At 41.6% G+C, this 27,807-nt stretch overlaps 4 protein-coding genes across 7 annotated transcripts; 2 read left to right on the top strand and 2 right to left on the bottom strand.

Annotated features, from left to right (window-relative positions):
* The first annotated feature begins 19 nt into the window (after positions 1-19).
* LOC125775098 (transmembrane protein 245) lies at positions 20-5,017 on the top strand. 4 transcript variants are annotated; one of them, XM_049445578.1, is made up of 7 exons: positions 20-1,733; positions 1,793-2,044; positions 2,125-2,303; positions 2,384-2,784; positions 2,861-3,022; positions 3,184-3,231; positions 4,278-4,832. In XM_049445578.1, the coding sequence occupies exons 1-7, from the start codon at positions 290-292 to the stop codon at positions 4,408-4,410; spliced, it is 2,619 nt and encodes an 872-aa protein (XP_049301535.1). In that variant the 5' UTR covers positions 20-289; the 3' UTR covers positions 4,411-4,832. The 4 variants fall into 4 exon arrangements, with proteins under 4 accessions (XP_049301535.1, XP_049301537.1, XP_049301534.1 ...); XM_049445580.1 differs by having other exon boundaries at positions 3,986-4,409; XM_049445577.1 differs by having other exon boundaries at positions 21-1,733; positions 4,699-5,017.
* A 19-nt stretch (positions 5,018-5,036) lies between these two features.
* LOC125775103 (1,5-anhydro-D-fructose reductase) lies at positions 5,037-8,380 on the bottom strand. The gene is made up of 7 exons (XM_049445586.1): positions 8,169-8,380; positions 7,882-8,062; positions 7,464-7,648; positions 5,981-6,097; positions 5,719-5,834; positions 5,394-5,645; positions 5,037-5,305 (listed from the first exon to the last, which is right to left on the bottom strand). The coding sequence occupies exons 1-7, from the start codon at positions 8,244-8,246 to the stop codon at positions 5,275-5,277; spliced, it is 960 nt and encodes a 319-aa protein (XP_049301543.1). The 5' UTR covers positions 8,247-8,380; the 3' UTR covers positions 5,037-5,274.
* Positions 8,381-13,598: 5,218 nt separating this feature from the next.
* Positions 13,599-16,539, top strand: LOC125766084 (homeobox protein engrailed-2b). Its single transcript, XM_049431678.1, has 2 exons — positions 13,599-16,041; positions 16,115-16,539. The coding sequence occupies exons 1-2, from the start codon at positions 15,681-15,683 to the stop codon at positions 16,537-16,539; spliced, it is 786 nt and encodes a 261-aa protein (XP_049287635.1). The 5' UTR covers positions 13,599-15,680.
* Positions 16,540-17,106: 567 nt separating this feature from the next.
* LOC125775100 (adenylosuccinate synthetase) lies at positions 17,107-27,380 on the bottom strand. The gene is made up of 8 exons (XM_049445583.1): positions 26,464-27,380; positions 23,897-23,999; positions 20,244-20,523; positions 20,044-20,118; positions 19,775-19,905; positions 19,546-19,700; positions 19,272-19,456; positions 17,107-19,177 (listed from the first exon to the last, which is right to left on the bottom strand). The coding sequence occupies exons 1-8, from the start codon at positions 26,689-26,691 to the stop codon at positions 18,934-18,936; spliced, it is 1,401 nt and encodes a 466-aa protein (XP_049301540.1). The 5' UTR covers positions 26,692-27,380; the 3' UTR covers positions 17,107-18,933.
* Positions 27,381-27,807: the final 427 nt, after the last annotated feature.

Genomic DNA, 27,807 nt, shown 5'->3' with positions numbered 1-27,807 from the left:
TCTGGTCACCCTAAACCAATGTGACAGCGGTTTGTTATGATTTCATCGCTAAAAATACCGTTTTTCCAGCGGTGCAAAGTTTGTTTGGCCTTGGTGCGTGACGAATATGTGCCGTGTGTTTTCCTTCGTGCAAATCAACCTCATCTTACACACCCTTTAGAAGCAACTCGCTAGCCATGAAATAATCGAACCCATCAGTGCTTAACAGCATTCGTTTACAGCAAGAAAACAAATGCACAGGCTACGGCGTTAGTTCTTTCTGTGCAGCACACGTCGATCGGGGTGCAAAATGAGTACCCGGCCAAGCCCCGCTCCATTTAAACGATCGATCGATGGATTGTTCAACGTGTGGCTTAACCTACGAAATCAAGGGCATGAAAAACCGCTCCGTAACGCACTGTACAATGTGCTCGTGGTCGGCGTGATCGCGGTCGTCATCGGTGTAACACTCGTGCTGGCCCCCTTCTTTAAGCCACTCCTGTGGGCATTTTTGTTCGGCGCGGTACTGTTTCCGGCGAAGAAACATCTATCCGCTTCGCTGAAGCGTTGGATCGAGCGGATCGAGAAGGATGACAAATACCTGTTGCTTGGTGTGGTGGGCGCTCCTCTGTGCTGGGTGGATTCACTGGGAGAGTTTCTTACCAGCTGGTTAAAGGACCATCTGAAGATAATAACGGGGCTAGTCGGTGGGCTAGTTACGTTGCGTTTCATACTGTGGCTAACGCCCAGTGAGGTGTTTTTCTCAATATGGAACTTTATCGTGTGGATTCACTCGCTGTTCCGAACGCTGCTGGGTTCGCTCTCGCTCCAAATGGTGGTCGTAATATTGGTGGTGTACGTCGTAAGCGTATACTTCCTCTGGACACCGGACCATTCCATGCCGTTCCTGGTGATTGGCCAGTTTCTGTGGATGGTTATCGTTGGGTATGGTAGCAGTTTTCTCGGAGCGCTACAGGTGCCCGTATTTCTCGGCCTACTCATGTACGGGCTGATCGGATTGATATACAACCTGCAAAAAGATGAACGCAACGTGCGCTTCATCGACAAGTGGCATAGCTTGCTAGACGTTACTAGCTACAGGCTGGAGGACTCTATGCTCGCCACAAATCCGGCCCATTTGGAAGGATCGCGTATTGAGGAGATTAAAGCAAAGCTGCGGCTTGACGTCACGGCGACGCCACAGCTTTCCAGCACGATGAACGAACCGCTCGGCCACGGAACTACCTACCCACCCAGTATGCTGAGCAACGTGGAATCGCTCGAAAGTGACACATATTTTCGGCTGCTGTTTTACGCCTGCGGTGCAACACTGGTTTGGATGCACACGTGGCTGCTGTTTCTCGGCTGCATCCCGATTTTTCTACACATCATACGGAGAGCGGCCGAATTTCTGGGCATCATTGCGTACGTGTCGCAAAAGTCGCATCAGTACTGGCAGGCGCTTAAGCTGTGGCTGTTCCCGCGCCATGCGGCACTGCTGCCGTTATGCTTGCCAGGAATATTGCGGCTTAACACCAACATTCATCGCTACGCATGTGCCAAACTGCGCTCGTACATCGATGACATCACGTCGATCGTAATGATAGGCTTTCTGATCGTGATCGTAATGCTAATCAGCGTGTTTGCGTTTGCACAAATCTACTCGGAAGCGATTGCCGTCGCACAGCTTGGATCGAATCTCGTCAACCGCACCCTGATACACCGACCGGAACTGATAGAAATGTTGCCAATCGGTAGGTAGGCTCGTACATTTTATGTTTGCGATTTCATCCCACACGATAACGTTTTCTAGATATGCAATCAATGGATAACATTATCGACAATGCGTACAAATACGGTCGCTCTCACATCGAGCAGTATGTGGATGGTATCTTCAACGATACCGATCCGACCCAGGCGATCAAGCTGAAGATGCAGATCCTAAGCGTTTGGGATCGGTTGATACAAAGCTGGATGGATCGTAGCAATGGTGAAGGCATGGTTGGGCCACGTGTTCCCGCACAGGCAATACGTATGACGATCGACGAAATTTTTATAAACCCCAGTAAGAACCGGAACAGGGCGTAAGAGCAGCAACAGGTTGTCGTTAATGCTTGAATTTCCTGTTTCTTTCTTTCTTTTTAGTTACGAAGGCAGGTCTGATTGGCTTCATTAAGAGCAACTTTGGTATGCTTTGGGAGGTGGCCGATTCACTGTGGATGCTGTTAAGAACAAATCTGACACTGCTACTGTCCGCTGTTGGCACGCTTGTATCGGCCATCCTTGGCGGTGGTCATGCGGTTTTGAAATTTTTATTCCATACGGTAAACAGTTTGTCTGCTTACTAACCACAATGGAAAGGTTTTCACATTCAACGCACTTATTTTCTTTTTTTGTTTTACAGATCATTTTCTTTACGACACTTTTTTATCTGCTACAAAGCAGCCAAGATCGTTACGCACCGACGGCAATTACCATCAACAATTCGTGGGGACCCCGTATCATACAGGCGTTGGAAGATTCTATATCGAGCGTAGTCGTGGCCACGCTAAAGCTGGCCCTATTTCATGGGCTGTTTACCTGGCTCACGCACACCGTGTTTGGGGCGCACATCGTTTATCTGCCGGCTGTGCTGGCATCGATTTTAGCGGCCGCCCCATTCCTGGAAACGTACTGGTGCAGTGCACCCGCCTTTCTCGATCTGTGGTTATCGCAGGACCGGTTCTGGCTTGGTATCACCTTGGTGATGATACATTTTATCGTCCCGTCCAATTTTAATCCGATCATTCACTCGGAGATAAAAGGGTAATGAGTCAATACGCGATGCTACTTATCGGCGGGATTATGATTATGAACTAATGTTTTACTTCTTCTCTTCTAGGGGAGGTCATCCGTACCTGACGGGTTTGTCAATTGCTGGCGGAATGTATTTATTCGGCTTGGAAGGTGCATTGCTGGGACCGCTGTTACTTTGTTTGCTGGTTGTTTTGTTTGAAGTTACCATTAGCGCTATCCGAGATAGCCCGGCCACGCCGCAGACTAGGTAAGATAAAGATTTTATTCAACAAACTTCCTATTTAATTCTCATTAATCACTTCTCCACATCATGTAATACGTCTCGTCTGCTTTTCTTTTTGTTTAATTAATTAACTAACTTACGTTGGCCGGGTGGCAAATTGGATTGTTAAAACGACTGCATATCAGAAAATCAAGCCTAGATACAAACAACGACATTTATTCTCCCGCGACGACGTAAGTAGAAGGGAAGAAGTAGCAGCGTGTTGTGATGGTTTTGTTTTTAGTTAGTATGAGTTCTATATTAGATGCTTTGTGCAATTATTCGACAAATGTGCATACAAGAGAGCTCGTGAGTTTGATAGTTTTGCGGCCATGGTAGAGCAGTTATCGTTTGTCACATTAGTTTTTGTCTGTTTTTTTTTTACAATAAGTGTGATAGATGTGGTGGATTTAGTATATGATAGATGTAAAAAAAAACAATAACATTGTAATGATTACTAACTAACATATTGCCAAACGTTTGAAGGTAACTAAAAGGTGTTTGAGTGTACTTTAAGTCAAATTACTAGCTAGCTAATATCGGCACAAAATATTTGCCGTTTGGGCATAACAAAATCGTTCCTAAGCTATTGCGTTCCTGCCGTACATATGGTTTTCTCGTTCGTACTAAATGGTGATACCATTAACAAAATGTATGCTAAGCATTTTAAATTAATATACAACTTTATTGTGTATCTAGTAATGCTATGTGTTTGGTTATGTTTGAGTTACTGTGCGGAAAAGGGAACTAGTTCGGAACTTACTAAATGTGTTGTCAACAGTGTAAGGATAAATTTTCATGCATTCTTGGAATATTTCTTTCTTTTCCTCTTTTATCGTTCGTGTTTACTACCAATTTATGTCGGTATAATTAATATCTAAATTTTAATTCTCATACAAATAAACAAAACACTATTGAAACGTCCACAAATTCAAACGCAACGTTCAGTTTGTGCCACGAATGGCAACAATTCGTACGTCACGGGGCTGTAAGTAACGATCTAGAGTAGTAGTGCTGGGTAGCGTAGTTTCAGTTCACCCAAAAACCAATCGATCCAATCGACCAAGCTCTACAGCTGTAGGTGGTTTTACGTATATATCCCTTTCGAAACACGTGATTTTGACGAGCTGTGTGTAGTTTTTGAAGCATGAGTATCCTGCTCTAGTATAGGTTAGCGGCATGTTTCATTTGCAATTCCTTCCATACTCATCATCGTTCCATTTCCATCGTGTACCATTAGCAAACCAACGACCGGTCCATCGGCAGCTTATTTGATACGGACCAAAGATGGCAAGTTTTTAAACTCACCATTGGCAATGAACTGCACCGCATCTCCCACGTGCATGACTGTCCGTGGCACACCGTTACACTGAACGCCCCAGACATGCTACATAACACTTCTGCTTCTATTGTCACGCTCTAACACATGTTCGATCATTCTATGTCATTACGCATTACATCTTTCATACATCTTTTCACCTGAGCAAAATTGGTTAGATGTCACTGTATGTTTTATGCTTGTATCCTTCATTCCTCCCTCCCATTCACACGTCACACGGTGTGCATGTAATCTGCATCCCCCGTCTTCCCTTCGCTTATGCGCATCGCCGCTCGTACGATCATCAACAATTGGTAACAACGATGTTGCGGATCGTGCTCAGCAACAACTTCCGGTATGCAGCATTCCAGGAGCAGATGAGCGCGGACGGACGTGCTGCGGTGCCGGTGGCATCGAGCGCAACCAATGTCACCGGAAATGATGCTATGGTACCGACCGGCTCGGATCGTTCTATTATGGCAGCTCAACCTTCATCAAATGGTGCATCTTAATTTGATCCCTTGTTTTCCCTCATATCAGAAGTTTTAAACATTATTTATTAAAATTAATCTACCGTAGGGGCAATAAAACTGTATTGAATCTGATAGACAGGCTTACATATGGCAAGCAACAAAAACTCGTTGTGATAAAAAAAACAAGAATTGCATGCAGGAAACAAACTTACAGAATAAAAATATAATTGTATATTTATCTTAAATGTTCGATTTTGTTGTTAGAGTAACAATTATAGGAATGGAAGCTTAGGGCTTTGCAGCAGCACACCAACAGATAGAAAAAAAGGCAAGCTAAAAACTGAGAAAGATTATTTTTATCCAAAGCGAATTTATGTATGATTGATCCTAACATTAAGTGTAAGTGGCAAATAAAATGGCAATGTATCGGAACCATATACAATCGATTAAAATGGGAACTCCGGATGCTTTGTAATACTAAAAAAAAAACAATAAAATGAAAGCAAATTAAAAACAAAATCGTAAAAGAAGATAATCTCGTCACTATACGCCTACCGATACTTACCCGGGAAAGAATCCAAAGTCACAAATGCGCAAATTTTGATCGAGTCCGTTCAATTGGGCCATATCGTCCTCCGACAGTTCAAAATCGAACAGTGCAATGTTTTGCCGCAATCGGTCCGCGTTCGTACTTTTCGGAATGGTCGCAATACCGCGCTGTAACAGATGACGCAGTAAAATCTGCGCCGATGATTTCTCATGACGTTGGGCCATTTCCTTTACCACTGGGTTGTCCAATAAATCGGGCACTTCGCGACTAAGGGAATAAAGTAAGAATTGTTTACCGTACACCATAGAACACCATTAAATGCCATGCGTTGGTCACTTACTTCAGTAGCTTCTCGATTCCCTTCGAACCGAGCGGTGAATACGCGGTCACAGTGATGCCGTTCGCTTTGCAAAACTTTACCAGCCCATTCTGCTGCAGATAGATGTGGTTCTCGATCTGGTACCAGAAAAGGGAAACCCGTATCGGACAAAAACAAACAAATCCAATTTCAGCGGTCAGTTGATAGGCGATCATGTGGGAATCGCGATCATCTCGCCAAGTGGCATGGTGGGCCACATGCTACGAGGGATTAACAATCTTACCTGCAAGTTGGCCGGCTTAATTCGGCAATTATCAAGCACTCTCTGTATTTGCCGCTGGTTGAAATTCGATAGGCCTATGCTGCGTGCAAGACCGGCATCCGCGATCGTTTCCATGCTCTGTGCAAAACCCCCGGTGTAAGTTATTTGTGACCGGTGGCGATAAAGAAGATACACAGGGAAAAGGGAAACAAATTAAGAACGAAAGCAACAATATCCTAGCACCTTTTTTCTGCTTGAAGTACCCGCCCGCGTTTGTTGCACGTACGGAGGCGAAGTGGCTATTACAATGCGTGCTACCGAATCCCGGATGGCACGGTACAATGGGATGGGTTTCGGGTTGGCTTTTAAGATTGTTTGCGGTAGTGCAAAAAGGAGAAAAAAGGATTCTTTCTACGGTGCCGTTCTTTTTTTCTTGGCTCAGCATTACTACTGCCAGGAAGTTCAATAGTAATAGTTGCTCTATTTGTTTGTGTGTACAGTTTTGGTGGAGGATTGACTTTTTTTTTTGGGGTGTTTCCGACTTACTGCTGTATCCTTCACAAATTACCGAATGAATGGTGATTGACGAACGTTCCGGAAGTGGCGAAATGCGATCGAACGAATCCCCGAAGTGAGGGCTTGCGTAAACTGAAACCGATTGGATTGGTTCGATGAAGATTGCCTCCTAAGTCAGCAGCCGTGCCCAAATGCAAAGGATACATTGCCAAAAAGGATTTGCAACGGATCTTCATGGGAATTTATACCCCGGAAGGGATTCATTGACGGGGTTTTATCATTCTGTCTCTCTCTTTTACTGAGGAGTGTTTTGATTTAGGAAATTAATAAATGAAATAGACAAAGGCAAAGGAAACAGACACATTAAAGGAACATACAGTTGGAAAAAAAGGTATCGTGAACAACTTTGCGGAGGTTCAAATGTACCAAAACGACAAGAAATGTACAACGATTAAATACATTTAATGATCATCATGTTGTTACTAGTTACTACTGACCCAGCCTTTAAAGTGTGAGTTACAATTACTAAACTTAAATCATTGGCTTTAAAAAAAAATTAAAGGTTTTTTGTTGATTATTTGTGAAGGTGGGACATGTCAGAAGCTCATTGAATAGTTTTTGTGTCGATTGCTGTTACTTACAACGTGATAACTAAACGCAAAAAAGTTGAAAGACACTGGCCAAATTCAACGTGTTCAATTTTGAATACTCGCCACTTTTGTTCCCCGTCGGTGTTATTGTAACTCACACGAGAAAAATCATACAAAGTTTGAAAACCTTCGATGAGATGAAAACATAATATTTTTACATTTATGGTGGGCAATTCGCTCAACATAAAGGGGTCTGCTTTCACCCTCATTAGTGCAACGGGACGGAAGTGGAAATTTACATAAAATGTTCCCATCCGCGCATCGACTAACGATGATGGGTAACATTCGATTCGTAATCAGAAATATAATAAACCATCGCTAAACCTCGTTCTGCTTACCTTCCACAGACTGACATGGTCCGTTGTCGTTTCGAGTACGATTTCTCCGTTGCCGTCGGTCAGGAAGGGTCCATCCACTTCGGGCACGGTAAACGGAACATGCACCAGGTACAGATCGACGTAATCAAGCTGCAGATCGTTGAGTGATCGTTTGAGAAATTTTTCCACCGTCGCTGCTCGCGTACCTGTGTGACGGGGCGGAACGATCATTATTATAAGATGAAATTTTATTTTCCAGTTTTTAAACAAAAGACACGAAGACACGAAGGAAGTGAATGCTTGTTAAATTTAAATAATAAGAGTTTAACCACCTTCAACACAAACATCTCGCTGATGTGTGTGAGTGGCGTTGAAGTGGGCCCAAAATTGCTGACACACTCGAAACAAACTGGACAATGGGGGGGCGCTGGGTACGTACCGTGCGGGGGCAATTTGGTAACGATGAACAGCTCCTCACGCGTCACCCGTCCACTATCGATCCACTGGCGCAGTACTCGACCGATCGTTGGCTCGTTCAGATAGACCGGTGCACAGTCAATGTGCCGATAGCCGGCCTCAAGCGCCTCGTTCAGCGCTTTCTCCACCTCATCGTCCGGAGCCTGATTTTTTTTTTGGAATGTACAACAAAGCAAAGATAGGCGCAACATTGCGATGCGGATAAGTGTAGAACCGCACACATCTGCACTTAAAATTCGCACACATTACCCGCCAAGTTCCGAAACCAAGAGCCGGCATTTTGTGGCCATCCTCGAACGTCAGGTCGATCTTACAAGCGGCTGCCATTTCACGATTTATCCACAAAACAGGGCACGTTCACGGACACACACTGTGCAACTAGAATGTACAACACGCCAAAAACGAAACGTCTTACTTCGGGCACGGTGTTGGGTCGACTGTGGCTACGGTACGGAATTGTTTCCCGTTTTTGTCCCACGATCATCTCCCGGAGGATAATGTATGCGTGCCCCCCACCTACTCGGGGGAACTTACAAACAAAAAACCGGTCGAATATATTCTCTTTGCTTTGGCTTTGTCTCTCAGTTGAGAAAGTGATTGGAGGAAACGCATTCGTGTTGTCTCTCACATGCAGATTTATGTAGCGATCGTCGATCGAAACGGTACCATACACTGGAATGCAATTGCAATTGGGTGCATTCTAGTAGAGGTTAAAAAAATTTTAAAAAAAGAATTTTGATTTTAGTAATTTTAGTAAGAATAGTTAATGCATATTATGCTTTTATAACTTTTTTGAAAAGAAGCATTTTTTTACTGCTTCCACAACACGGTTGGTGTAAAGTTGTTCAACAAAGGCACCCATAAAGGTTGTACAAGCTCATGTTTGCCAGCTCATTTAAAGAATAGCAGAAACACAAGAAAAAGGCAAACGTAAATAAATGTTTGCTATAAAATCCATTACATTCCATTTGTGACCGGTACATGGTTGGTACGGTCGGTTTGAGATCCACTTGGGTCACAAACGGAGAGTAAAAATAATACAATTCTCTTGTTTCGGTACGGGCAACGATAGAAACACAACTCGAACGAACATGAAGCAGTGCGTACCGAGTGTAATTATAATTCTCATTCCAGGCCTTTTAACTTCAGCGGGAATTAAGAGTTGCGCTAATACGCAGTACCTAGTGCATTTGATTTGCATTCATTACTAATTACAATTGCGCTTTTCCGCAAGAAGATTAGTAAAAATTGCAGATTTTAAACTGTTACATTAAACCTCATTGGTTAGAAGACCTTGCTGTCTCCGAATTGTAAAATTATCTGATTGTGTTTTACAATTATTAAAAAACTTCTTCTTTTTTTAGTGCTTTACTGCCCAAGTGGTACTTTGATCTTTAGTACCGTTCCCTTACGACACCAGAATGCTTGGTTTTTCACTACATTTCACTTTTCTGCGAGAAGTGAAGAAACCGATATGGGAAAAGGACTAATTTTAGGTCTTATTCACGCAACTAGCTAACTTAATTATTAACATACTGACGGTGGCGGATTTACCGGTACGCGAACTAAGCGCCGGCGGGGGCCGCATACTCGCAAGTGTATGAAATCAGAGCTATTTTCCTAATCCGAGCATTTTACAGGCCTCGTTTACTTTCCCGATTAGGGCCCCTTACGTCTGCTTAGGGACCCCACTGCTTGATTGTTCAGGAATAATCATATTAAGACGTATAAAGCCTATGCAATTTCCGTACTCTAATTTTCGCTCTAAACATGGCTAAATTTTTTTTGCCAATGGCCATCAATGGGGTTGTTTGAAGGGATCCCCTACCCTTGTCCAGAGACCGCTTATCTTCAAACAACAGGACCGATAACAAATCCAATCTAGGGACTGTTTGATCGTACACAGAGGAGCTATCTAACTACGGGCAAAGGTAAGAAAGCTAAAGATTTCTGAGGTTGTAGTACCACAAAGAAGAAGAATGATCAACCATTTTAAATTTGTTTTTTTTTTATTTTTTATTATTAAACAGAATTCCTAAATGTCAGCACCTCACACCTTTTTGACAATATAAGCTCCCTAAGTTTTGAATAAGGACCAACTTGAGGGAAGGTTTGGTGCTCGTACAAAGACTCTGCCTTCAAAGATTTTTCTTTTGTTACCGTCTGACGACTTTGGCCAAAGGTCAATCTTTCGTATGATCTACCGGAGAAGCTCTTCACGTAACAATTCATGATCTTCCGTATATTAGACTGTGGCCGAGGTATGAAACCATGAGCTCGTCTCTTAAATCATCCGTTAATAGAAGATGTTGTTAGAGAATAATCCTAATTCAGATTGATTACAATCAGCTCAATCAGGGGCGGTCCGGTGGTGCATGTGATAAACGGCGCCGGTCCACACGGCAGGACCGGGTTCAAATCCCATCCGGATCGTTCTCCCGTAGCAAGGACTGACTATCCGGCTACGTGGTAAAATAAGTCTAGTAAGCCAGAAATGGCCGGCGTGACCTGTAAGTAAGGTCGTTAAGCCAAGAAGAAGAAGAAGACAATCGGCTGCTCAAAAGAGATAACATGGCGATAATAATAGGCTACTGCGTAAGAACTGGATTGGTAGTTGAATATTATGAAAATTGCACCAATTTCGCACCACGCATTGTTTCGCAATGAGATCAAACGAAATCTTGCAGCCTCTCAAAACACCACATCACCTCAAACATACCCCCGGCGGATGCTGTGCATCAGGACCGCCGTACAAATATCGACGTCTCAAAAACGTTCGCAAACAATCAACAAACCATCACAAATAGTAAACGCATGTTGGGAAAAAGAAAAAAACGAAGTTCATAAGTATGTTCCGTTTTGAATTTACTCCAGTGCTGTGGCTTAAAATACGTTACCACCAGACATGGCTGCCATTAGGTTCTCCCCTCAAAGAATAAGTACAACAAATATCTCGTCCAGAATTTACCCAAGGGGCGGAGTGCCAACAGCAGCACCCTTGTGATATTCCGTTTGGTTGGAGGGTTTGCTGTACAATTTCCCTACAATCAAAACGTGCCGATTGCAAATGGCCGCAACTGCTGCAGGAGTAACATGAGACGTTTTAATCAAACTTTAATGTAATACTATCCCTCAACCCAATTGACGGGCATAAACCGAATTTACCGAAGTGAGGAAGCTGGCTGGATATGTCCAAGTTTTTCCTCAAATACGATAGGAACTAGCAAAAGGACGGGCAGCTTTGAGGAGCTGCATATGGCATTATAAAGCAACGAACAGCATCCATTCGTAGGGATAATGGATGATTTAAATAATAAACTAACTACCCTATTTGGATGGGTTCTGTAAGGATGGGAAATTAATTAAATTTCCTCCCCATACACTGTTAGAGATCTATATCCGATGCATCAGTTCTGCTTCTTGGTGGTTACTTCTTGTCCGCACGATCCACTTGAAGTGAACTGTTCGGTGAGTACCGTAATGGATTGGATTTTCTTCCGTATCGACCTTACTTGATGCTACCTGAACGTAACACTGTTGCCTGGCTTTGGTGACATCTCGGGATGGTGGTAATCCTTTCCGCCTCTGTATCTGCTCACAGTGCCTACGGCAAAAAAACGTCCAAATAACACTAGGAAGATTGTTCCGGGCGATTGTTTCCGTCAGCTGATCGTGTGCAATTTCCGTAACATCCGATTCTGGCGAGCTGATGATGCATTGCGATTTTAACGACACAACATCCGCCTTACAGCAGTGTTGCTGGCTGCTGATGCTTGAGAGACCCATCAACCTACGCACCAGGTTGTGGAATTAAATGTTATCTACACTTTCTTTACGCATCATCTAAACAAGCTGCCGCTAATCGTCGCCTCAACTGCAACGATCCTTCCAAAAGAGCACTTGAAATATTCGGCAACCTTCACAATGGGCTCATCGATTGGGTTCTAGCGATTGTAGGCCACGAGTATGCGGTAAAGTTCATAGGGCTTGTGCGCATGGGAAATTGCCGATTGAACCATTGAGATAGAGATCATTTGTTTCTGAGAAGTGCTCCATTTCAAACATTTATCCAACTGCTTATTTGCTGTTGGTTACACACAACGACAACAACTATGTTATATACATTAAGTATTGCAATAATTCTTAGGTACTTTTTTATTTATTGTTTAATCTTTCCTTATGTTAATGAACAATTATTTACAATGGCTTGTATGTAATATTGGCCTCAAAATTGTTAAACTTAACTTACGAAAGTAATCTAAACGTTTTTGGTGGTATTGGAGATTTAATTTTTGCTTGAAAGCAGTGCACAAGATATTCTCCTCAGAAGTGAAATGAATATAACCATTATATATCATTATATACTATAATGATTACCACAAAATACTCAATATCCTCAGTATACTCAATAATACTCAAAATACGTCCCACGTGTTTATGGCTCAAGATTTGGTTCAAATAAATTAAATTATTGAGATACAGATCTTCTTTCATAACGATGCAACCAACTCATAGTATTAAACGCAGGACAAGTTCCACCGAATAAAGAGCAACAGTGTAAATCTGGTTTGACTGTAGCTAATTTTTGGATAAAACTTTACCATTAATTTAAATCATATTTTACATATCTGTGCTGTTCCTGAAGAAGTGAAAAATCCAGGATCCAGTGCCAAAATCTAAAAGTAAAATTTAGAAAATATTTTTAAAGCAAGTTATTCTTGTTTTTTTTTACACAAAATACATAAAACATTGTCTCACAGAAAAAGGGACATACTACGAAGAGCAAACACCATTCATAGGTCCGAATGAAGCCGTTCAATGGAATTTGTAGACGTTCACCGAAAGGAAGTTATAAGAAACTTGGTTGAGCGTATCTAATGCCCGAAAGATCCGCACACATCCGCTTTGCCACTTCAGCGTATAAAGGACAATCCATCGGCTGGATTGGTAGCTTGTCCGATCCTGATACATGAGGCACAACATCGACCAAATCCCGATGATGTCGCGCAAGCTAAAACGAAACAAAATGTGCCACAAAATGAAAAGACCAGCTAGGCTGGAGGGTATATATCTATTGTTTGAGCTAAAGAAACAGTTTAATCTTCACCATTCATCCCTCATTTACGGTGACAATCGGGAGCTCAAGAATTGTGCTGAATGTCTTACTGCTGTTGACATGGCGCGATCGGATTCCTTCCACTTCTCCGTCCGTGTACGCTGACCAAGGACGGGTCGTTATAAGCATGGGCACTGTTTACCCAGTAAGTGGGGCACAATTCGCTAAAGCTAACAAAAGTAAATCAAAACAACCGTAAACAGTCCTAGCTTGGAGACGTCGGTCGCTTCTAGATTTACCCCTTTTTCAACAACAACTGTGAAGCACACGATCGTGAAGGATGGCCCGTGCATATTGATCGGTCCTTGCAGTCCTAGGCTACCTGTGCGTTGATACCTACCAGGCTTACGTTCCACGGGTATTAGGGTTAGCACCGATCTTACCGGCCTCATCAGGGCGGGTGGTAATGTTTCGAATGATTACAAGGATCGCTTGCAAAACAAACCACACTAAGCACCACAAACATGGCCACGGGATCCGCTTGCAGGCGGAGATAATCCATCCGCTGTGCGTCGCTGCGTCGGATAGAACGGTCGTAAGCATCGGCTCACGTGTCTGTGGCCTTTTTTCATTAGCCTTTTCAAGTGTGCGCCTCGAAGGAGGTTGAAAGGCATTATTCAAATGCTTTCTACTCGTAGCATTTCCAGTATCGTATAACGACGTCCCATGAGCAACTTATTTTGCTACCGAGTTTCCCAAGAGCTTTGCCGCCTCCTATTGTGCTGACCATGAACGGACCGCCAAACGACAAGAATCTCTCTCTCTCTCTCTCGGGAAGATAATCCCGGATACGAAAAGCCGGGTATTTGTTGTTGGTGATCGTGATCGGTGAAAAATTGTCCGAAGTTTGCAGTTTCCAGCTCGATGGCGTTCACATACTACTTGGCGAGCAGTTCGTTGTTCAGTTAGGTTTCTTCTCTCATTGCATTTCCAAACCTCAGAACAAAGCTTTCATTTTTGTGCCGCACTGAATTATGTAATAAGGATTAGAATTAGCATCCTACTGCGCCGGCACAGCGGTTCGGTTCGATTGATGGGTTAATGGAAACGATGGTTCAGTGAACATGGTATATTACTCTGATGGGCGTATGAGAATTATGTAAATAGTCTATTACGAGACCAACCCATAAAGCTCAAAGCTTTTCCATCGCAGCTGTTCCATAATGGTGGAAGTTATGATTTGTAATAAGAGTATTAGGAGTCTCTTCGATTTTTAAAGCACATTTCATGTGGATATATTTTTTATAATAGGAAAAACTGTCGAAAAGATTAAAGAATATTGGAAAAATATTGGATTTCCATTCGGATGTAAATTATTCTACTTTATCCCCTTTATTTCATTACTTCAATTTTTTCTTTAAATTCATTAGTTAGCCATAGCCGGATAGTTAGTCTTGTTTCAAGGAACGAACGGTACAATTTTTATCCAAATACAAATTTTTATACTTAGTCACCAGTTACAACCTGATTGCTTTATTATTTAATAGCTGTGCGTTTTAAAAAAAACTTGGCCAAAATGTTGGCTAAATGCCTACAAGAAATTGTAAAGGAAAGGCAAGAAAATATTACACAAAATACGTACATTAGATAATAAATACTTATATCAAGCTACGGGTTAATGAATTCAAGGAAAGTGCCACAAAATAAAGTAGAAGAAATTTATCTTTACTATGTACGGCGAGTATTCAGTTCTTGGTACCAAATTTCTAACGAGATTCGATCAACGACCTTCGTTCGTATAAGCGTATGCCTTCCCGGGAATGGAATATATTATTCAACCTGATATTCTGTACCAAAATTTCATCCAAAAAAAAGGTTCTAACTAACGTCCATGAAGTGCTCTACCTTCATTTGTCAACATATGGATTATCTAATAATACGATACATTTATCGTCCAATTGTAAGACATCATTATTAAAAATTAGTTCAACATTTTCCCATAAAAAAAATCGCCGAAATTGACCTATGATTATCTTGTTTGTGAATGTTGTTTCGTAAAGAGTATGCAGCACTCGTCCTTACAGCAGATGAAACATCCGCCATCATCGCCAGCTGCAATCTTTCCGCCTTGGTTGGTTCTAATCCAACTCAAGTGTCCTCAAATAAAACGAGGGGAGTAAGTTGCTTCGTTCGTTCAAAACCAGTTGAGCAATTGCCATTTAATTATCAACCACAGAAAATCATGAGAAACAAATTGGTGGCTAAAAACGGTGCAGAAAACGAAGAGAAATCGCTTCAAGCCTGTCTGGGCAAAAGCGAGTCCTTCGTCCTTCATTTTCAGGTCTAGTAGAAAAGGAAGATGAACAGAAGAGGGAACGTTTCGTACCAATACGGATACCCCGTAGGGAAACAGCCGTTTGAATGGCACGCTCCTGCCATTGGTAAAATGGGAGGAGTTTACGGCACCTCAGGCAGCTTCCGATCCTTGCACGATGGGCAACAGGACTTGCAAATATTTGGACAGGGATTCAATTTCAACCAAAACAATACCCAGTGTATGTCCCGTTCGGAAAAGGGAGGGCTACACAAACGGTTGCCACACAGAAGGGAAGAACATAAAAAGGATGTGATCGATTGCTACCGGTGTTCAGTGTGTGATCGGTGCGCTAAAGGACCAGACCAGGATATCCAGAGCATCGCGTGTAATGGCGGCTTCCAGTTGCAAGAGTGTAGCTCCTTTGCGGCAAAGTGATTTCAGTATAGAGCATATCCTAACGCGTGCCGGTGAACGGTACAGCAAAAGGCGCAAGTTAGCCAGTTCACCGAATTGTCGAAATTGTTTTACGAATAGCCCGGGAAGTGATCGTAGTGATGAAGGCGATGTGGATGATGTTGGCCGGTTGCGTGATGAAACTGGCACGGAAGCGGACGAAGAACTTGATGAAGAAATTGACGTAGGACAAACGGTCCGATCGGATTCTGGATTTTTACCGACGGCTCCCGGTTGCAGTATGCCCACGTTTGATTGGCTATACTACACCCGGTACCATCCACCAAAGTTGCCACGTAAGTAATTGCGATTGCTCCGATCGATCAACCGAATGGATGATACTGATCGATCATCATACGTTTTTTCCAGGTCCTCAGAAATCGGGTCCCGTAAAGCGTACTCCTGGACGCTTACCACGTGTACCATTTACCCCGGCCCAACTGAGTGCATTAGAGGACGCATATAAAGTATCCACCTACCTGAGTTCCGAGGAAGCAAATCAGCTAGCGTACAGCCTAGAGTTGACCAATACGCGTGTGAAAATTTGGTTCCAGAATCGGCGTGCCAGGGATCGTCGAGAAAAGCGAGAAGCGTCGCTTGCCACCGGTGGCAGCAACTATACGGATCCACCTCTCAGTTTGATGCCACTTTGTGCCGGTAGTTCATCAACGATGTTGCAGACGAATGTTATACACAGCAATTCTGGAACTGGTAGTCATCCGTCTTCTCCCTCTAGTGTAGAAGCGACCGGTAGTCGACTGAGCAGAAGTCCTACAACCGATCGAAGCTACTAGCCTTCGTTGTGTCCTGTGAACATAAAACAATAGTTAACTATTAGCGTGTTCTTGTGATATTATTCCCCGTCGGCGATCACCAATGATCGTTTTGCGAAGGACAATTGTGTACAGTGATTTTGTTAGTAAATTTAGTACTGGCATATTTGTGTATATATCATGTGTAAAGAAGTAATGCATTGGGTTCAGTTTGGGTGAAACTTTATCAAACTTTATACTGGTTCTTTACAACCCGTAAGCCTTACTGCAGAAGTTTAAAGCATTGTGGAGATGATGTTTGAATAAAAAAGAATATTTACAACTCTGTTTGAAATGAAAGGAAATTGTTTATCTATAAATTTAAGTTCGATACCAGTAAGAACCCAAATTGACAGTAAATTTTGTGTAAATAATGCTATTCAACTAGTTCCGTTTAATTATTAGTGATGGAAAATAAAAAGAAATTTATTCCGGCTAGCTGTGTGGTTGAAATATAACATAAAAATGCAAAACTGAAATGTTCAACGGGAAATAACTTACATGCTGCAACTATTTCGCTTGTCATCAATCGTGCAAACTCTTCAACAATTATTCTTTTCCCTTATTTTTTATAGTATTACTTAATTCCATTGCGACATCATAATTACAATGTTTTTTTTCTCAACACGGCCAAGACTTCCTTCCTTTCGTAAGCTACTGTAAAACATAAAAAAGCTAACAAATTTGTTAAAATTCCCATTAGGCCTCGCGGTGGCCAACTGAATAAGATATAAAAAGTATATGTATCAATGATAATTAAAATTACGACAAACTGATAAAAAATTGCGGTACGTTTTTAGGTAAGATTCTAACCTGAGGCCAAAAAGGAAAAAAATAGAAATCTAAAATTATTCTACAACCACACACACGCACACACTCTGGCAACAAAAACCTACGTTTTGTATCCTCTTATGATTACCTTAAGTGATCATATATTTATTCTAGAATCTTTGCTTTGAAATTATATAAAGTAGCTCATTTTATGCTATGATTCACACAATGCGCTGTACATGTGTCTGCCGAAGCAAAGTAACTGATAAACTGATTTATTGGGCGAATTTTTAGTTGATTCATTAAAATATCTGCTTTTCCGGGAAATTTTTGAAATGGCAATAATAAAGCAATTTTTACGAAATAAAAAAAAAGAAATTAATGTTTGAAACATTTTGCAGTAAAAGTGCACTAATTTTACGAGAGGATGTATAGAAGAAATTATAACATAAAAATTAAGCAACTGCTTTTACCACTTTTACGCCCTTTTCTATTTCAGCTAGTCTTTTTGGCTATCTCCGAGCTCTCGCATCTCTCGCATCCTTCATTCATTCACCTCCCTCTTTAACCTTGCTGAGCAAAACGATATCTGTTTCTGTTGTGTTTTTTTATAATCGACACAGTTTTACATTAAGCGAAAGTCGCATTACAGCATTATATGCTGTGTATCCTGTTATGTACGGTCGCGTTTGTTTCGCGCTTTACATATCGCAATCCACTAAAACATGAAATATTGAACAAATTTCTAACTACCATGCTGTGCATTGCTGTGTTTTGTTGTTGTTTGCGTACAAGTGTCCCCTTTTTTACACTGTACATTCTAGCGATGTAAAATTGCAAACGGTTTATGCAAACGGTTAGCTTTTAAGCTTGCCCTTGCACATACCATTTACCAGAGTTATCATAAATGGCCCAATAGGCATCCTGAAAGCTGTAACAGTGTGTTGTTTGATTTGTATTCCTTATTTGGTGTACCACATATTTACCATTTGTGTTGCAAGTTTGTTTTGGGTATATTCTTTTAGGCTGTAGTCAATGGTGTTCATTTTGCCCATCTTATCTTTCGGCGAACAAAAAATAAACTTTCGAGGCCTGTTTGCATAGTATAGGCTATGGGATGAATACATTGTGCGTAGGCTTTGCCCCCTAAAGTATCTTTTCTTCTCTTGCGGTCAACAACAATGCGCCTTATAGCTTCATATTTCATCCAGGGGCATATGGTGAGGTCTAATAAGTTAAACTTATTGTTTATACAGAAATCACACAAAATTGCGCCTCTCGTTTGTGTTTTTGGGACAGGTTAAAAGCGTATTGTTGCATAGTAAACCAAACCAGGAGCATGTAATTGTTGCGTATACAAATATTTCCAAACATCAAAGCTTCCAACAGGGTAAAATCGTAGTTTTCATGCGTTCTTGTTTTCATTTTTCCCCTTTCGCGGAATAGCAGAGTAGGAGAGAAGAACGATGGAAAGTTGACTATTAAAGTATTTCGACGGTTAAGATTAGTATGATGTTGATGAAGGTGAGGTTGTGTGGTAAGGATGGAATTAAAAAAGTTCATCTCGTCCGCTACATTCCTTATTCATCATCGCAGGTGAACGATTTAATCCTTTACGCAGATAATTGATTCCCGGCCTTTACCGACCCCGATCCACTTGACTGGTACATCCAGATCGTTCTCAATTAACCGTATATAGTCTTGCGCCTGTGGAGGAAGTTCACCGAAATCGCGCACATTCTCCGTCGATTGTAGCCATCCAGGCATGGTAATGTAGTTAACCTCCACCTGGCTTAAGTCGGTAATCGAACCGGGGAAGTAATCAATTTTCTTTCCGTTCAGATTGTAGCTGAAAGATGCGTGTCGAATGGGAGAGAAATTAGTTTCACAACTTTGCGTCTTTGTGTTGATCGGATTGTGCGAATTTTACAAGCGCCACTTACCTGACAGCTACTTTAATCTCCTTGAGCGTATCCAGAATGTCTAGCTTGGTTAGACAAATTCCAGTGTATCCGTTGACAATGGAGGTGTACCGTAGCAGAGCCAGATCGAGCCAACCGCACCGGCGAATTCGCTGCGTGGTAACACCAATTTCACCACCACGCTTCTGCAGCAACGAACCAATTTCCTAAACGATTTTAAAATAAAATAATCAGTATGTTAATTTTTGTATCCACCCAAGATCGGTCGGAAATGCATTCCACCCTTGCTATTTACATCGTGCAATTCCGTTGGGAAGGGTCCATCCCCTACGCGTGTAGTGTAAGCTTTCACCACACCGATCACCTCTCCGATCGCCTGCGGTGGTAAACCCAGTCCTGTCAGCACACCGCCGATACTGCAATTGCTGCTTGTCACGTAAGGATAAGTGCCTGGAAGGAAAGGCAATCGAAACGAATGAAATACATGTGTGCTCTGTGCTCACTGTACGGTTCCAGCTACCTACCAAAGTCAATGTCCAGCATGGCGGCGTTGGCTCCTTCGACCAGTACGCTTTTGCCCTCCTTGAGCGACGTGTGCAAATACGACACCGAGTCGCGCACCAACGGTCTCAACCGTTCGGCATACTCGCGATATCTATGTAAGAAGCAAAGGTCCAACACAAGTCCAACTGATGCCATCGTCCTCCATCGTCCTACAACCAGGCACGCACGTACGCGTTTTCGGTAGCAGGTTGACGGAGGAGAACGAGTGCGAGTGGCCACCTTTACTTACCGTGCGAGTTCCGCATTTACGTCCACCGAAAAATCGGGATAGAGCCGTTTGTACATAGCTGCCAAAGCTTCAAACCTAACGTGATCCAACCGCGACCGTCCATCAGCGAATGGTGTATTTTGGAGAATATTAATAAAGAACAAATGGAAAAGAAATTTTAATATTGATACTAAATTTCTACAGATAACAGATAAGCTTACTTTTCACTGAACATCTTAAAGTCGCCCAAAAGATCCGATACACGGATACCGTTGCGGGTCGCCTTACTGGAATAACACGGCCCGATGCCTTTCTTTGTTGTGCCGAGCGATTTGCCACCCTTTTCCGCCTCTTGCAGACCATCTACCTGCTGGTGCAGGTCCAGCACCAGGTGAGCACGGTTCGAGATTATTAATCGGCCTTCCCAATTCTTCAGCCCTTTCGCTTCATTTTTGGCAAGCTCTTCGAAAAGCCCGGGCAAGTGAACGACAACACCATTGCCTGTGAATGAATAAAGAGAAAAATAAGAATTTAATGTTCAGGTTTGTCTAATTAAAAAAATGCAACAATATGTTAAATTAAATATTTCTTATAAAATAAATAAGTTATTTTAACTTCATAATGCCTGAAGATAACACTTGAAAATAAGGTATTAAATTCATATATCCGCTGAACGTGATGAAAACAAAATGTGGGGCATCACGAACATCTATTTTATACTTCTTGGCTGCGTTCACACAATACATACACGGGAGTTTTCAGTGTTATTTCCACCTGGCGAATACAACTATTAGCGTATCAATAATTAAAACCCATCATAACCGCAGCCAGAACAGGTCAAGCAAAAAAACCCCACACATGTTCCGCGTTTCGTGACCCAAAACGATAATGCAAGGGCTAAAGCTAACCAATTGATGTTCTAGGATTGTTTCTTTATAAAACTTATCGAACGTCCTATCTGTACGTTTGGTCCGTGACTGTGCGAATAGTGAAGTTTGTTGATGAGCTTAAAACAAACTGCTGTCTCCAGTCGCTTGCAAGGTCAAATTGTGATATCCTTAATGAAACGTAAACGTAATTCGGGTTAGATGTGTTTAATATTTTAGCTTTTCTTATCATTCAGTTCAACGCGATTGATGCAGTTTAAATTGCAAGGGGGTCTATCTTGGACAAATTTTATTATAATGCATTTACAAATTCAATTATTTTGTCAATAAAACCATGGAATATGATATTACGGCTTATGTAAAAAAACGTTCGAACATGAAACCTGGTAGGCAAGAACCTGCTCGATTCCAATTATGGTAATAAAAACTTTGAGTCAACCAAACATTTGATCGATAAACACATTTGCCTATGTTTTTGATTTATTTTTTATTAAACTGTAAAAAAAGAGAACCCTAAGCTATCCTTTGGATGGCAAAGGGAAACAACAAATGAATTCTTACGAAAAGGCACAGAACAACCTTGAACGAAACCGAAACTAACTCAAGGATACACTAGCATTGGCGGTTTCACGTGTTGTCGAAGCGGCAAACTTCGCGTACGCAAGAACAATGTAACTCGACGATGACACAAACTTTCCCGCTATATTTATTATTGTGGTATCGTAAAGTAATGGATGATTAATTGTTTTGCTTAACCGTGAAACTGTCGAAGGGTGCAGAGGGCTGTGAGAAACAAGAACACGGTGGAACCAACGGTAGTTGCCATTTTTTATATCGGACGCAAGCAACCACACAACAAACTAAACTCGAAACAACGATTTAATGTTTACTTTATTTCTGCATTTCGCTTTCATATTATTGAGCAAAGTTTGTAGCCGTAAAGTTGTTCATAACAAACTTATGGGTTCAACATTACGTTCGTTGGTGGTCTGAATATGTTTATACCCTTTATACACGAACAATGTCCGTTCGAAATGAAGCTTGATAGCACTGAACTTCTCTGTGTTTGCCTTCTAGGCCGACAGCAACTGAACACATGCCAAATTGTTGTAATATTTAACTATCAAGTGTATTGTTTCAAAATTTTTAAAATAATCTGTAGATAAGAGTGTGGAGTTATGACAAACTCAACAATAAAAAAAATTTTCATAAATTGTTAAACCATCGCAAAACAAAATCTTGGCAAAAGCTATATCGACTCGAAGTAAATATTATGTTACCTATTATACCCTTTCTGTAACCTTCAATCAATTGTTTATCGCTTTTTAAATAAGTTTAAAATAAACTATCAAAAAAAATTGTCAATGGGATTGTAAACACATCACACAACAATAAAATTGTTATTCGTTCTAGTCTCAATCCACAAAACGACACGACCAAACAGCACATCGTAAACAGTGCCAGAACCAACTATTACTATACCATTCACCAAATCATTAACTACACACGAAACGAGCAAATCGTTGTCACCGAGCAAACGTGTGCTAATGATATCGAAAAAAAAAATCCCCACATTCTGTACTGTAACTTTGGTCCGCAAAGCAATCTCCGCGCAACGCTCGGCGATCACGTAAATTGTCATGTGACGATAGAAAATGACGAGATGAGTAACACGATCTCCATCGCTGCATTACGTTCGTTGGTCGCACTGCCAATGTAAGTGTTTAGCACGATGCGATATGCTTTGCTAACAAAATAACGTTTACCAACGGGTGCAGCTAGATAACGGGGACGATTTCAATAATTGTCGGAGAGATTAGAAGAAAACAAAACGCTTGTTGCACATCACCGAACGGGCACGATCGTTACATAGCTAATATCTATTTCGATGGGTGACGTCCTTAGCTAAACCAACAGACATTAACAGTGCAAGTTTCAATGGCAGTGGGTTGGATTTTGCACTTGAATTTTGTTCATGTCAGAAACGCGGTGCAAAGAATACAACCGCGACCATGTCCGACGCGAGGTTACACCCTTCGTGCGTCCTGATGCTGACCTTATGTCTAAATAAAAATCTTGTCTCGTCAAGGATGGTTGTTGTTCAACTTGAAGCTTCGTTTAGACACATGTACAGCCGAAAAGGAAGCGCAAGTTGATGAATGAATTTTCTTTTATCATAGTTTTTTACATTTTATTTCAGTTGACGCATGAAATGAAAACAAAGATTGAAGATCACCCACACCACTGGATCACTGTCGGGCAAAAGGGGTTCTATGTGAAAGTGGAGTACAACCTAGAGTACAATGTTGGCCATAAGCAATAATTCATTGTAAGTTGATAAGTAACATTCGTTAAATAGCAGAACAAAGAGTAAACTCTTCCTCATGCAAAAACGCACATGTTCAACGTCCAAGTGAGATTTTCACAAATCAACGAATAACAAAATCTGATACACAGAATTTCTCGAAAAAGTGTAATGCGATTGGCTTGAAATATTTATTAGCTTTTCTTTACACCATTTACTAGCAAATGAAGAGAACATTTACGTTTAAATTAAATTATTGTTGATTTATAAAAAAAGATAATTAAAGATCACTAGTTGAAATAGATCGCTATCTTAACGCCTGAAATTTTGCCATGAATTAAAAATATTCAAAATTCAATTATCCAAATTTTAGATATTAGATTTCATAATATTTCCTGTAAGTTTTCTGTAATATTTAACAAAATTTCCAGTTCGCTCCGCAAACTCGATTTTTTTTACAGTGTTCCGAAGAAATATCTATAAAATCATCAATATTTATATGATTTTAAATATTTCTCTACGTACGTTCAAATGTGCATACTTTCTCAAGGCAATACTATCAATCCAATCATACAGGAACTTGTTCGTTAAAAAAACACGAGAATGATTTTTTTCGATAAAACAAGTAAGATATACAGGTAAGTAAATTTTCAATCCTAATACGATACACTTACAAACTTACCAATAACTGAGGTACTCTTCTCATGGATGATTCCGCTAGGCAGAAGATGAAAATCGAAGTCCTTTCCTTCGACGACCACCGTGTGACCTGCATTATTTCCACCCTGCAATGGTAAAAGTTGAAAGAATTTCGTTCCACATTAGTATTAGCAGAACATCATGCAAAATAGCGTTAATATAAATATACCAGACAGACACGATTGTTTATCTCCTATCGGCTCGATCAAACGTCTAATGCTGTCTTCTGCTTTTCTATCGATCGTTCGCTTAGAATCAACATCGTAATATTATTGCATTACAATTTAAAATAGATAATGTTTTTTTACAAAAATCTCCGCGTACTTAATTCGGCTATTGGTAAACAATATTGGAAGGTTTCAAACAAGTTAAAAAAAAACGATCACCATCTTCGCACGCGTTCATAATTAAATCGATGGAAGAGGATCCTTTTCTAATTACCAATACAAAGTGAAAAAAAGGAGAAAGCATGATCGGCGGATAGTGATTTTTGCAGCAATATATTTTTGGCCAACGACCAAACACGTACACCCTAACCCCACACCTAAACGTACCGTCGGTGCACGCTAAGCCGTTGCCGTGGTCTGCTATCACGGTGGAATGATCGTAGAGCAGTCGGGATGGATTGTAGGGTTTACACCAACCCCAAGATTTCATTCTCCTCCAACACCGTTTCTTATCTATCCTTGATCCCACCGTGCGCGGGTGGATGAGTATGAACATGACCGTTTCAGTTTTGTTTTAGTGGTTCTGCCTGTTACGATCGTTTTAGCGAATGTTTCAAGTGCAACCACAAGATACAGGGTGCGCCTGCGTAACCGGACCGCCACTGTTTGCGGTGGAAAGTTAAAGAAAAAATAAATAAATAAATAGACCACCTCGATTCTCCTCATCTGTCCGATGGTTTTGTGTACACCGGTGATGGTGATCACCTTGGTTTTCACCTCTCATCGCAACCGTGCAGAGCTCTAGCACGGACAAAAAAATACACGCGCTGTTCGTATCGCTCTCGTGTGCCTCTTTCTGTGTATATCTTTCCGGCGGCTTTGGCCACGAAAAAGACACATCCAAAGCGAGGATGAACCATTGCTATTCTTATCGAATGTGTTAACATGCGCAAATTTCAACTGACCCGGGTCATGTGATAGACGTGAGAGGAATATTTCGGCGAAAGAAATAACAAGAGTGGGAAAAACTTTTCCCCCACGTGATCCCTTCACGGCAACCCTTCCCCGTGGATGGGCTGCACTTTATCCATGGCCTAGTGATGGTTTTGTTTTTCATACCGGTCCGAGAGTAAATGCAATAAATTATGCTTTAAGCTGACGCTAAACGTAATTCGACGGAGAAAACAAAAGCGTAAACATTGGTATACTTTGGGATGTTTTTAAATATTTCTATTACATCATCTGCGCGGCCACGAAGGTCTGTGCGTGAAATTTTGTTTTTGTTTTTTTTTTCATACAGCTGATGAACATGTTGACCAGCTAAACACGCAAATACAATTCAGGTTTGGAAGCAGTCTGAAGCAGTTCTTCAGCAGATGCACACTATACGGTTTATTGTCGGTCAATTGAATAATGAAAAATATCGATAAAGCAAATTCACTAGCAACGTCGAAGACGCAATACAAAGGCCGTTATGCGTCAGCAACGTGGTCGAGCCCTCGGGTTATGGATTCGTGTTTGTCCGATTCGAGCGATAATACTAAACCAATATTAGAACAAAACAAACGCACGTGTGTTTTGCTTCACACTCGTTTGAAGACACTCGTACGGTGAATCGTATATTTCGGGTGCGACTATACGTAGGTTCTTATCAGTCACTTAACAGCCGAGAGAGTCGCATTAACTCTTTCATCTATCAAGCAGATGGGCTGGTGACGTGTGTTCGAACCACATGATGCAAAGGAACGAAAGATTGCGACATTAGTGAAACTATGAGACTGGGTTTCCTGACACCAGACAGCAGCCTTCTATGACGATAATCTGCACACGGTTATCGGAACAAATACACAAAACGGTGGATATTAAATTCGGTGGATTTATCATCGAACACAATCCCGACTACCGGTTGCGGTAGTGTAGCTTCATTATCTTATCCAGGCAGGTGATCAAACACTGGGACTTCTTCGGCAACGCAAACTGATACGGTACGGAAAAGACCAACCCGTTGCACGATATCTGTGTTCGTCAATTATGGGAATGGGGATGTGCATGACGAGGTAGAATGCAAGCAATTGAAAAGTGCACTCGTTAGGACGTGACAACACGTTTACGAATGATGTTGCCAGTTCAGCCAATTGAGGTGCGATAAAGTATTCGATGACAGACGAAACCATACCGTCGTTCGATGATAAGTTTCCGACAGCTTATTCATGGGCAATGCATGCCCCTAGTGTGCTATTTTTGCAACCTTCAAGAATGGTTCCATCGCGGCAACATCACCATCCTGGTCACATGTTGATTTGCATCAACACCTGCGCCTGTGTACAGCTGTAAATGAAATGCTAACAATTACACCCTTTTCAAAAGCTTCCAACAGACTCACCTGACAACGACACACAATGTCAGCATTGGTGGCCAACATATCAACCACCTTGCCCTTGCCTTCGTCGCCCCACTGGGCACCCAGCACCACCGTAACCTTTTTGATGTAGGGGTTCTGACGGCGGTTATGCATCTGTTCGTGCGTGTTGTTTTGTACAGCAGTGTGATTATTTTCACTACTGTGGTGGTTGCCCGTGCCGTTCATAGTCATTTGATGATACCCTGACATACTGGATGGATTGGTGATGACTTCTGTTTTCGTGCTCTCTCTGCTGCTGCTGCTGCGCGGGTGTTTGTTATCTTGTTTTCTTCTTTTGCTTGTTTTTTGTTACGTTGCCTTCCTAATGTAATTCACACTCTGTGGGGATAGGAAGGTAGACCAGCTCTGGTATTCTGGCGCCAACTGGTTTGTACTACCTTTCAGCGGTGTAGAAAACTACGCCAAAGCAATATATCTTTCACGGCTGCGAAGTGACTACCGATTATCGAACACTCGACCAGCGTACTAGATTACACAATCCACTTCCGGTGACAAAGCACTAACAATTATACTATGGCCGATAATTCGGAGGCACGCGCCGTTCAACTGTTCAACTCAGATAGCTACCGAAAAACTCGAAACTAATTCTGAAACACTTGGGGCTGTAACATTCACGGTATACAAGAAACGCAAACCACGAGGTGCGTAGGTTGACCAAAAACTTTTAAGCTGTCGCTGGTCAGCGAATTACTGCAGGAGCTACGCGAACACTGTTGGTCGTTTTAGCGCGGACACGGAATATTTTTGTCATCAATTCCGACCAAGATCGACGGAAAGATCTTGCAACAACGCCGCCAAGCAGTCGTCGCTAAATACGCGAAACGCCGAAGGAAATGCACCCGAACCTCGTGCGGTTTTCTCACGGAGAAAAAATAATAAAAACAATTTGACAGCTTAAACAGATTGCGCTTGAACACCAACGCGTTTGAAGTTCAGTCTTTGACATTAACAGATTGTCAGTGGATTCTGACAGTAGGATACCATTATACCAATTCAAAACTGCAGTAAACGACTGCGTCATTAAATTAAATGCTTTTCAGTGATTTATAAATTTGTCAGCGTAAATCAAAATCACAGAGCAGGATACGGTATATTTTAATATGATCTGCTGCATTTATATGGAACATGCACTTATGTAGTGCAGCAAAACTGGGCATTGCAATTGTATGGTACATGTTCAGTCATGTTTTGTATAAATATTTGATCTGATTGTTGATTATGATGACACATGCAGAATGTAGATAAGTTTTTTCTTCTTCTTCATGGCTTAACGACCTGTAAGGTTACACCTGCCATTTCTGGCGT

This window comes from Anopheles funestus, chromosome 2RL (genome assembly GCF_943734845.2).
Source record: "Anopheles funestus chromosome 2RL, idAnoFuneDA-416_04, whole genome shotgun sequence".
NCBI lineage: Eukaryota > Metazoa > Arthropoda > Insecta > Diptera > Culicidae > Anopheles > Anopheles funestus.
The sequence above is the reverse complement of the archived record's forward strand: the minus strand, read 5'-3'. Positions and strand labels throughout refer to the sequence as shown.

Excerpts from the sequence above, each read along its gene's own strand:
- LOC125775100 (XM_049445583.1), bottom strand. The coding sequence starts at position 26,691 with ATGTCAGGGTATCATCAAATGACTATGAACGGCACGGGCAACCACCAC. Across the intron at positions 20,524-23,896 it reads GAAGAGTACCTCAGTTATTG|GCAATGGTGTTGTCGTTCAC; the intron begins GTAAGTTTGTAA and ends ATTCATTCACAG. Across the intron at positions 20,119-20,243 it reads TTTAAGATGTTCAGTGAAAA|GTTTGAAGCTTTGGCAGCTA; the intron begins GTAAGCTTATCT and ends GGATCACGTTAG.
- LOC125775098 (XM_049445577.1), top strand. The coding sequence starts at position 290 with ATGAGTACCCGGCCAAGCCCCGCTCCATTTAAACGATCGATCGATGGA. Across the intron at positions 2,785-2,860 it reads ATTCACTCGGAGATAAAAGG|GGGAGGTCATCCGTACCTGA; the intron begins GTAATGAGTCAA and ends CTTCTCTTCTAG. Across the intron at positions 3,023-3,183 it reads CCGGCCACGCCGCAGACTAG|AAAATCAAGCCTAGATACAA; the intron begins GTAAGATAAAGA and ends ACTGCATATCAG.
- LOC125775103 (XM_049445586.1), bottom strand. The coding sequence starts at position 8,246 with ATGGCAGCCGCTTGTAAGATCGACCTGACGTTCGAGGATGGCCACAAA. Across the intron at positions 8,063-8,168 it reads TTGGTTTCGGAACTTGGCGG|GCTCCGGACGATGAGGTGGA; the intron begins GTAATGTGTGCG and ends AAAAAAAATCAG. Across the intron at positions 6,098-7,463 it reads ACCATGTCAGTCTGTGGAAG|AGCATGGAAACGATCGCGGA; the intron begins GTAAGCAGAACG and ends GGTTTTGCACAG.
- LOC125766084 (XM_049431678.1), top strand. The coding sequence starts at position 15,681 with ATGGCGGCTTCCAGTTGCAAGAGTGTAGCTCCTTTGCGGCAAAGTGAT. Across the intron at positions 16,042-16,114 it reads CCATCCACCAAAGTTGCCAC|GTCCTCAGAAATCGGGTCCC; the intron begins GTAAGTAATTGC and ends CGTTTTTTCCAG.